Raw genomic sequence first — 10464 nt, 5'->3', positions numbered from 1 at the left:
ACTTACTGCTCTGGTGGTGCACATTATAAAGTCTTGTTATTTTGTCCAGATTTGATAACTTTACCTAAAAACCACCATTAATCAGCGACCCTGGCCTGAACTGGCTTTATTTTTACCATAAATACATTGAAATTAATAAAATAATGCAGACTACTACGAGCCAAATAAAACCAGATTTTTTCCTTTACCTCACGAGTATTTGCAACCGTAGTTGCATTATAGAAGGAAGCAAATTCACCATATTGATCCACTGTGATGTGCTAATTAACCTCATGCATGTGGTCCCATCACTGCACCCCCCCCCAATTTTCAGTTCCAGTCTTAAGGACTTTAAATAAAAAAACCTCTAGCTTTGTGGTATTTTGTGTTTTAAGGTTTCCCCTGTTGCACTATTTGTTCCCTTCAGTCGTCCATCTTTAATTTCTCCTCTACAATGGTCTGATATTGCTTTAAATAACTGCAGAGCCTTTTCAAAATGTATCATATGTAATTATGCATTTGCGTAATTTGATCTTAAAACTGCTGTAAAAGTTTTGTACTGTAAGAAAAGTCTATTCCAAATAAAATACTTGACCAGCTCGTCTTTCCTACGACCACACGGCACGCAATCAATGAATGAGCTTCACGCGGCTTTTTTGTAAAGACTTTTTCCCCTTTTATTGTTCAGGCGTACAGCATCTTCAGGTTCTGCTCTACATGGGCTTTTGAGGAGGTCTTGGTGCTCCAGTCTGGAAGAGAGAAACAGTTTCACATCAGTACGCGCGTCCTGCTGCAGATGGTTGTTGGTTTTTATCAGGACTGGATTTGGTTTAAATGTTTAACTTGTTCCTTTTTCATAATGCATCATAGTTTGATCCTCAAGTTACATCAACATAAGTTGGTCTTTGAACACCTGACTTTTGCTTTCACATTTACAAAAGAGTAAATCTCACATTAGGAGCCTTATTTCAGTTTTTTCACATTTATTTTTGGCCTCGTGTTGTTCGCTGCAGTAACTGGAAGCTTCTCTGTGAGCAGCCGCCTCACTAACTTCTACCAATAAACCTGCACGTGAGGCCTTCAGGGGACATTTGCAAATTGTAGCTACAGAAAAAAATAACCAGGGTTACACAACTGCATGAAATATTTGCTATGCGGTGCAATTCTATAAAACTGCTATCAAAAAAAGTACAGTTCAGGTATCAGTAATGGTATTTAATGTTTTTAAATGCTCACCAGCCCAAACCACAGGTAAAGTGTGTGTGTGTGTGTGTGTGTGTTGTGGATGCTACTCACAGTGGGCCTGAATCTGGGTGGTGGGGTTCGGTCTTTCCGGGCCTCACAGGAGCGGTTCCTCACCACCTTACTGTGGATGGCGCAGCTGACACAGTAGTGCAGCTTCACGTACAGCTTCGGCAGAACGTACGCTGCAGGATGGAGGAGAGGATGGAGGAGGGAGGAGAGGAGGGAGGAGAGGAGGGAGGAGAGGAGGGAGGAGAGGATGAGCCGCCGGGAGCGTAACGCAAAGACAGATTACGACGACATAAAACGTTTTAAAACTCACAGTCGAACACGCTGGCCTCCGAGATGTCTCTCACGGCTGCCGCCTCCACGATGTTCCTGATGACGAACTTCTTGATGGCCTTGTCCTTCGGGACGCAGCGGGCGCAGTTGGTGCAGCGGATGGGCTGCACGTGCCCGCGGCCCTTCTTGGCACGACCGTTATTCCTCCTCTTCTTGGTCTGAAAAATAGGAGACGCAGTTAGAAGCAACAACTATTGTACCGAATATTTAAAACACAATGATGAACCCCCCCCCCCCCCCCTGTAAAACTACTTCTGGTGTTTGGATACCAGTAAGATGTTTATTTAAGGGTAATATAGAAACTAGTATTAAAGTTTCCAACATCACAAAAGTTATTTACACGAACCAACAACTTCAGTGTTGCAGACAAATGAAGTTATTTTACAATTTACTGAAGGAATAATATGACTTTACTTTCACAACTGTAACATCTGGACACTCTGCTTCTTATCGATCAGCAGGTAACCACGTGCACCGTGTCGTTAAATGTGACGTCAACAATCACATCCTTTACTTGAATTTCAGTGTTTGTGAATGAAGGTCGATCACGAGTCTGATTCGGTTCACAGCGGATTGTCAAAGGTGTCGAACTTTAGGCTTTTCTCTCATTTTAGGAAAACAACTGCAGATGTGAACGTGAATATCCACATCTGTCTCCGGTTTCACCGCGTTAGCAGCGCCGCTCTCCTCCGCTAGCTCACGGAACACATGCACAAAAACGGCTAGCCTGCTAACAGCTAGCATTTAGGCCCGAACTATTTTTTCCATCTTTCTGACTGATATTTGACGTCGATGCTTCACTATGATTTAACTATGTGTTTATAATGCCTAAAAAGGGCTAATTTTGTACCACTACTCGAATAAAACGTCATTTTATTCCGGTTTTGCCACACGGCCGCCGGTGGATCACACTCACCATGTTGCACGGGAAGCTGGAAAGAGGACCGGAAGAGGTTGAACCGCGGGAAGTAGAGCGAACCGCTCCGCCCTCTGAAATCCCTCCGCGGAACAAAAAAAACCTGCGTTAAGGTTTTATTTTATTTTTATTGGGTTTTTTTAAAATACTTTTTAAGCACACAGTTCATACGAGAAAATATTTATAGGACTTTGTTCTGGAAAATAACAACAATGATTTATTTTTTTATTTTTTTACTCGCGGAGGGATTTCAGTGTGCCCGTGATATGGCCTCGCGTCACCGCAGTGAGGAGCTCAGTTACTGTGTTAATCCGAAGAAGAAAAGTAGTTCTGACGGCCTCGCTGTGTAATCAAACAAACAGTTGACTTCGGCTCAGTCTTATATTTCTTAAATCTCTCGTTGAATCTACGCGAGGTTTTGTTTGTAATCAATTTGTGACTGAAATGTTCAATGAAATGTAATAAATCTAATTAATTGTACCATTTTTTATTTGTCATATTCTTTTCAACTTAACGTGAATGGATGATCAATGAATGATTTGTAAAATATTAATAATGTTGTTGACATACATTGACAGCTGAATCAGATGGTTACATGACCTTTGAACTTGTGGGACTGATGTGTTTACACCAGGTTGAGATCTGATCACAATATGAGTTGATTAAAGCCCGTCTGAGCCAATCACCACACGCCTTTAACATGTTTTCTCTTACCCATTATAATACAGACGGATCACATGTTAATATCAGCTGTGAATGTAGTCATAAAGTTCGGCAGCAGCTGTTTTTCCTGCTTACTGACCAAAAAAAACACTCAAGCTGCAACTTCTTCAAGCTCATTAATCAGAAATTTCCCCAAAGACTGAACTCAGCCAACGACCGCCCACTAACTCTGATCCAGGACTTACAGTGAACATGTCACTTTTAATCAGGCTTTTCATGGTACAGTGTTTAACTCCGAACCTTTTATAATTTCACAATACGGCTGTAAAAGCACAGCAGCAAACAAACGCAAAGAAAACCTTCAATTTAAAATTTTTTATTTAAATAATTCTGTATCTCCTTATTTCTTCTTGCTCTTCTTGTCCTTGGCCTTCTTCTTGCCGGGCTTCTCGGTGTTGGCCTTGTTGTACAGGTAAAGTCCCACCAGGCCGAGCAGAGTGGGCACCAGGGCCAAACACACCAGCGGGAACACGTCGTTCACCATCTTCTGCCACTGGGTCTGCTGCGAGAGCGAGATCACCTCCACCTCGAACTCCAGAGCGGCATCACCTACGACATCCGGGTCACGTTAAAAACACAGTTGCAGTGTGCGAAAGCAAAGCCATGTGCATGTTTACACAATGCATGTGTGACTATCTTTATGGCTTTAAGTTCTTGTGTTTTGATGAAGGGGGTGAAAATTGTGGTTCTTCATTGACAAATCATTCATAAAGTCCAAATACTAAATACTAAGTGGGTGTTTAGTTGAGTCTAAATCTGGTTCCTGAATATCATCGCTAAATTTTAATACAGTCAGTCACCGCTTGTTTCCAATCTACATTTGTTAATATTAATAATAATAATGAAACTTTTTATTTACAGCACCTTTCATACACAAAATGCATCTCAAAGTGTTTTCAGTAGAAAGTAAGAACAAAGACATGAAATATTCTCCATTATAATAAACACATGGATTTAAAAAAAACATTCTCATTAACACTGTGATACTGATTTTATTACAATCAATCAAGTGTTCGGTACCTGGAATCGTAGGAGGATAACCTTTCTTCCCGTAGGCCAGGTGAGGAGGGATAGTGGCTTTGATTTTCTGGCTGAATGAAGAAAAAAAAAAAAAAAAGTCATTTTCTGAGGAGACTTTTTTTTTTAAATGTTCTCTTGAAGTGATTCTTTACTTCTCACTCACCCTTCACAGACACCCACCAAGCTTTGTTCCAGACCTGATGAAAACCAAACAGGTCAGCACATTCCCGGGAACACGACAGTCCGGCTCATCACGGCGTCATTTATTGAGCAACAAAAGGATTTTGTACTTTCTGAACTCACCGGGGATGACGGTCCTCTTCCCCAGCTCCACGACCAGAGGATCCCGAGAGAGAGACGAGTCGATCACCTTCCCGTCCATCAGTTTACCCTGAACGGAGAAACATCCCACGAGCAGCGGGAACCAAGAACAGAGAACACGCGGACATTTCACAGCTTCATTCGTTTACATTTATCAGATGTGGCTGTTTGTGCGCACGGTGAATATTTTACAGACTTTCACTTTAAAGATACATGAAAAAAAAAACTATGATTTGTAAAAATATCCTTCCGATACCTTAAAAACATTCACTCATAGTTATTAAATGATGTCTTAAAGCAGCTTTCTACAGATTTTATGCACTTTAAAGGTGTTTTTGAACAAATCCTTAACAATTCCCTCCTGAAGTTAGAAAGTAAAAGTGAGGACTTGGTATAAATAAAGTAAACATGAACTGTCTTTATGTTGGATATTATAAACATACAGCAGATGATAATATACACCGTCAGGATGTTGATGAATTTGCTGACGGCACACGACCGTTCTGCTGCAGAATTTTTCTGTTTCATTTGCTTCGCCTGCATCGTTTGCTTTATCTGAATCCTTGAGGGTTAATTATTGATTAATTGATTAGAACAACGGACTTTTAGTTCGCACCTCGTTAGGAGAAAGAAACCTGGCAAAGGTCGAGTCCAGTAGTTGTTAGAAGAAGTGAGAAGGCGAGATGAGATGACGTCATTGAAGAGCGCCAGTTAAACCTCAGAATGACGTGAAGATATTAATGGAAATATGATGTTAGTTTCATCAGGCTGTTTTTAATGGACATTGATGAAAATTATTCTTATTATGTAATAATTGTGACATGTCTAACTTTGCCAATCAAAAATCACAAATAATTCTTATGGCACACATTAGTATTATGTTCCTCTGTCTCTACTGCATGAAGAGTCTGAGACCTTGTTTGTGCCTCATTTGTTATAATTATAACCAAGTCAAAGTGTGTAATAAACCCAGCGATGATTGACAGATGCAGAAGGCCAGTTAACAACACTAACTTCTGCTTTAAACATATTTTGAACCACCTAAAAGAGTAAAAAAGATGTTTAACCCGCCTCAAGTTACCAACGTATTTCATATCTAGGAAGGAAAAACTGGATCTCGATGTCTCTTTTTTTATGAAACAGAACATAAACACAGTTTTTATCATTCAAAAATATAAAGTGTTGGATGTTTAAAAAGCTACAGCAGTCAGTTTGAACTTTTGGCTTGAGAGATTGTTATTTTTCAGGAAGAATCGACGATCTGCTGCTATAATTGTGGAAATGACGTGTGTCCCCTTTAGAGGAGCACACTGGAAGCTGAGTCAGCTGATATCGGCCCGTCACAGTCATCAGTGTACGTTGTCCGACATGAAAACTGGTTTTAACAGAAATATAGAGCAGAAAAAGACGCTTTGTGAAAGTTTTAAATTGGACTTGTAACTATTTATAATTATGAAGTTTCCTGTGAAGTTTACAGTTTCAGTGTAATAAAGTCATTTTGGAGACGAAAATTGTTTTTTAACTGTAAAATCTCCTGCCTCCATTTCATATCGTTGTAAAAATCATATTAAAAGGACCATTGCAATAATCGTGTTATCATATATTGCATGTACATTATGTATATAAAGAATATTGGCTGATATTCTTTCACTACTTTTTAACAATAGAAGCAGCAGAAGTGATGTTTCAGAGGAAATATCTGACATGTCATTACATTATAATAAAGTTAGAGTTTCCATGTTGATCAGCATATGTGAGTGTGTGAGTGTGTGTGTGTGTGTGTGTGTGTGTGTGTGTGTGTGTGTGTGTGTGTGTGTGTCAGAGCTGTTATTGCTGACGTGTTGCACCGCCCCGTCGGTCTCACACACCACGAACAACCCCATTTCCAACGGACACCCTGAAGCCATCAGGAGGCCTTCAGTCGCAGCCCGCAGCGCTTCTTTTAGGTTTTAGGGTTCACGTCCAGCCTGCGCGTGAGGATGACACCCCGCGGGCTCCACATGGCTCGTGCGCACGGTGCCACATAGACAACAGCTGGCTTCGTCATCAGCTGGCCCGGGTGTCCCCACGAGTCTTTGAGAGACCGTAAACTGGACCGGGTCGTTTTTTCTCAGCTGACCGAGGAGACCCGGATGTCCGTGTGACTCACCGTGTAGTGGATCTGCAGCGTGTCTCCCATCGCGGAGCGCGCGGAGCAAGTTTCTGGCTGCACCTTGGATCAGAAGAGTTGTCCGTTAACACCGGAGCAGGTATTCAGAGGTCGGTACGAGGTGTAAAAACGAGCGTCCCACTCACCAGACTCTCCACCTGCAGCTCCTCCACCGCGTCTTCGTCTCCTCGTGCGAGTCCACAGGTGAGAGCTGCGAGCACGAGCAGAGCAACGCGTGACTTCATTGTGAACTTGTGGGGAAGAGCTGCCATCCAAGCAAATTCCGTGTCGGCTTCTCGTGCACTCAGCAGCGGACAGAGGAGGAGAGAGAAGCGGAGCTGCAGCGTCGGCCCGTCGGCGTCCGAGTCCAAGATGGCTCACTGGCAGCAGGTAACGCTGAGGTGTTGTAATACTGAAGCGATAAGGACCGGCAGTCCGCGGACGTTGTCCCAGCACCTGGGTCTCCCCGAAGAGCCCGCCTCAAACATTCCCACAGCATCCCATCAGGCTGCTGTGGCGGAAGCGTCGCTCTGTGGAGCCGCTGGGGGGCGCTGCTGCGCGGCCTCCGCTGCAGAGACGCCACGTCGCTGCTTGTCCGTCACTGACTCGCTGTCAGTTTGTTAAGCCCCGCCCTCCTCCAGTCATCCTTCTCACAAATATTTGGTCTGATTTAAACATGATGAAACATTTAGTCTGCTGTGTGAGGTTTTGTCTTCAAGTGTTTGGTCAGAAGCACAAATAACAAAACAACAAAATAAAATGTGAAAATATGATCAAATGTGCTGAATCTTTAGTAGACGCCCTTTTGTTTTAGAATTTAATATCAAATTAAGGACGTGTCAAGCAATCTTTTTTTTTTAATGAATATAACTTTTCATGTTTGTTTGTTTGTTTTTGTCTCCAGGTACCTGCATGTCTCCAACATTATTTTATTTATCTCCACTTGATATTTAGTTTGTAAAAGTGTCCTTTTGTTTGTGAATGTTCTACCAGAGATATTTTCAGCCGTTGTTTTTCCCCCTATGCTTGTTGTTTTTATCTTTAACACTGAATTGTTTCTATCAGGCCGTAGTTGGACGAACAGGAAGACCAAATTGCTGCGTTCTTGCCTGCAGGCCTGATTTATTTGTCACCTTTGCTGCAGCAGAATAGTTCGGTTTATTTTCAGTTTGTTTGTTTGTAGTGGACTCTACATTTCTATGTTGTAGTTTCTATTTTTATTGGCTTTTTTTTATGTACTACATATAACTCTCCACCAGCCCGCGCATTATTTCTCTTCTTCGGTTAATTCATAGTTGATTTGAATTGTGAATTAAACCTACAATTTATTTCAATTATTACTATTATGTCCTATATTTAGGCCTCTTTTGTAACTCAGTTGCTGTCACCCAGTGAAGTGGAGAAGTTTTATTTTCTCTATGGTATTAAAACTTTAGAAGTTTCCGGTTCATTCTGAGTCTTTATTCTCTCTTGGTCACAAGTTTGAATCGTAAACACTCGACTGGAGAACACTGTGTTGAGCTACAGAGGTCAGGTCACCTCAAGATGTGATTTTTTTAATTGAAAAAATGTAATCTATTGTTATTATTGTTTTTATTTAGCACATGAAAGTAATAAAATCCCAGTTTACAACAAGTTTAGAGTAGATGTTTCTAGGACACGTTACAGTCCATCAACAATCGAGGACAAACTTCCCCTCAAATTTACCAACAGTTTAATGCTTTAAAAAAAAGACAGACAAAGAATTGATGTCAACAGGAGGTGAAAATGTGATCTTGAATTGGGTGAAACTTTGTGACATTTAGCAGAGAGAGAGAGAGAGAGAGAGAGAGAGAAAGGAAATGCCAGATCGAACACCAGCTTTATGAATGAGTCACTTCCTGAGTACATTTAAAAATAAAAAACATCACAGTGTTGTTCTCCTCTATGAATGAAACCCACCGTCTCTAAATGATCTGTGAAACCTTCGTCCACTGGTCCTCACGATTTATCAAAGCAAATGTTCAAAACAGCAGGAGGGATGAATTTACAGGAAGTTTAGACTCCCTGATTTAAATGGGGGGAGATGATGAAGTAGGCCACAGTGCTGCACTGAAATAGAAACTGATGACTCATCCATGAGCAGACTGGAGATAAATCCTGCTTCTTTTGTCAGATCACAGAACTAAATGAGCAACAACACTTTTTAAAAATCTATTTGTCCTCAAAAAAACACATTTTTAAATTCACAGGCTAAAACATTTTCTGTCCTAAAGACACTTATCAGCATCATAAATCTCTTTACCATTAATGCAATATTTCATAATTACATTTTATCATCATCATCATGTGCTGTGTTGTGCAGTGGATTCGTTACTTCGGTCTCCATCTGTGAGGAGAAATATTGCACAAGTGTTACTCAAAGCTGGAAAACAGTCTGTGTCCCCGTTTTCAAAAAACTTCACACGTACAACAGGAACTTTATGAAACAGGACGTCAACAGTTCGATTAACTTCTAAAGTTCTTTCAGCTCGTTCACGTTAACACATAGCTGCAGAACTTTATGCTAATTAACATACAAGTACTTCAAAAAAAGGAATAGGCTCCTTATATTATCTGTAATATGTATTGTTCTTGATGTAATAAATATTGTTATTAACTCTGCATTTCTCTGTCGTAAGGTTATTTAATGCTGGCTCTTTATTATTATACAATTGATTAATATTTGAGGAATCCTACATAGGAAGACAAATTTAATTAAATCATAAATCACTAATGGATGTTATTTTACTGAACATTGTTTGGATATAATTATGGTGTATTTTCTAGGTCAAGGTCAGGACAGAGGTGTCGGTGGTCCAAAAAAGGTCACCTCTACTTCTACCTGTCCAAACGTCCCCTCTGAAGGTCCGTCAGCAACGTTTCGGCTCTGCTCTCGCGAGATCTCGTTTCCTGTTGCGCAGCCTCCCTGAAAATATCGTGAGACGTCTCGTAGAGGACTGCTCGGCTAAGGTGAGTGGAGGTACGGGGCTCCACAACCGACACGGGACATTTCACGCGGGTCCCGGCAGGTGGTTAGAAAGCAGCGGGGGCTCGCGCGGCTCCCCTCGGGGTGGTGCAGCGCCGGCGGGCGGCTCGCTGGTAGCAGGACGTCCGCTGAGGTGATGCGCGGACGGATGAATGGGGTGGGGGGGGGGGGGGGGGGCTTGCTGCCGTCACGTCTAATCGATTAAAACTGATTGAGACCAATAAATGAGTTTATTATGGATCCGGAAAAGAGGAAGTCGGTGTTGAAATGAAGCGCGCGGGTCGAAAACGACCCGAAGAGGAGTCCGATGAGCTGATGATGATGATGATGATGAAGGCTGCGCACCGTTAGTTACGTAACGTAGCATCCCGGGCTAACCTGATCACCCGTGAACCTGAACGGTTCGGTTCGGTTCGGTTCGGTTCGGTTCGGTTCGACCCGGCTCGGCTCGGCTCGGCTCGGCTCGCCTCCCACACAGCTGTCCTCCTGTGGGTGAAACGTGTTCAGCACCATGGACAGCTGCACGCATGTCTATTTATTTCTGTTTTCTACTACGTCCCTTGAGCTGCTGTCACAGGAGGATTTCATCTAGAAATATATTTATATATATTTATATATTTCTAAGAACAGATATGCTCCACAGTGAGAATAAAACACGTGATAATTCAGAGTGTGATGTCACGTGTCAGTTCACGCTGCGTGCTTCAGTGTGTTTTAGACATTCAGAAGAACATCTGGTTCAGGCTGCAAGAAAAGAACACAACC

The 10464-nt window shown here is 41.9% G+C and overlaps 3 protein-coding genes across 3 annotated transcripts in view; 1 reads left to right on the top strand and 2 right to left on the bottom strand.

Moving 5' to 3' along the window:
* Positions 1–631: 631 nt before the first annotated feature.
* Positions 632–2538, bottom strand: LOC138626382 (small ribosomal subunit protein eS26). The gene is made up of 4 exons (XM_069707985.1): positions 2480–2538; positions 1544–1721; positions 1276–1406; positions 632–728 (listed from the first exon to the last, which is right to left on the bottom strand). Exons 1-4 carry the CDS (start codon positions 2480–2482, stop codon positions 693–695), a joined length of 348 nt encoding a protein of 115 aa, XP_069564086.1. The 5' UTR covers positions 2483–2538; the 3' UTR covers positions 632–692.
* A 964-nt stretch (positions 2539–3502) lies between these two features.
* Positions 3503–7228, bottom strand: fkbp11 (FKBP prolyl isomerase 11). Its single transcript, XM_069707961.1, has 6 exons — positions 6839–7228; positions 6693–6755; positions 4526–4613; positions 4386–4419; positions 4223–4293; positions 3503–3751 (listed from the first exon to the last, which is right to left on the bottom strand). Exons 1-6 carry the CDS (start codon positions 6962–6964, stop codon positions 3543–3545), a joined length of 591 nt encoding a protein of 196 aa, XP_069564062.1. The 5' UTR covers positions 6965–7228; the 3' UTR covers positions 3503–3542.
* Positions 7229–9620: 2392 nt separating this feature from the next.
* The window catches only part of LOC138626373 (ADP-ribosylation factor 3-like), a 5277-nt gene continuing 4433 nt past the window's right edge, over positions 9621–10464 (top strand). Inside the window, exon 1 of the mRNA XM_069707974.1 lies at positions 9621–9683. The gene's annotated coding sequence lies outside the window, so the exon portion shown is untranslated. The remainder of the gene's footprint in view (positions 9684–10464) is intronic.

Source organism: Brachyistius frenatus, unplaced genomic scaffold (genome assembly GCF_029030835.1).
Source record: "Brachyistius frenatus isolate BFR_SWC_R1_liver_20210118 unplaced genomic scaffold, ASM2903083v1 Contig_4, whole genome shotgun sequence".
Taxonomy (NCBI): Eukaryota; Metazoa; Chordata; class Actinopteri; family Embiotocidae; genus Brachyistius; species Brachyistius frenatus.
The sequence above is the reverse complement of the archived record's forward strand: the minus strand, read 5'-3'. Positions and strand labels throughout refer to the sequence as shown.

Excerpts from the sequence above, each read along its gene's own strand:
- LOC138626382 (XM_069707985.1), bottom strand. Across the intron at positions 1,407-1,543 it reads GGAGGCCAGCGTGTTCGACT|CGTACGTTCTGCCGAAGCTG; the intron begins GTGAGTTTTAAA and ends TCCATCCTGCAG. Across the intron at positions 729-1,275 it reads CACCCAGATTCAGGCCCACT|ACTGGAGCACCAAGACCTCC; the intron begins GTGAGTAGCATC and ends TCTCTCTTCCAG.
- fkbp11 (XM_069707961.1), bottom strand. The coding sequence starts at position 6,964 with ATGGCAGCTCTTCCCCACAAGTTCACAATGAAGTCACGCGTTGCTCTG. Across the intron at positions 4,420-4,525 it reads GAAGAGGACCGTCATCCCCG|GTCTGGAACAAAGCTTGGTG; the intron begins GTGAGTTCAGAA and ends GGTTTTCATCAG. Across the intron at positions 4,294-4,385 it reads TTGGTGGGTGTCTGTGAAGG|CCAGAAAATCAAAGCCACTA; the intron begins GTGAGTGAGAAG and ends TTCTTCATTCAG.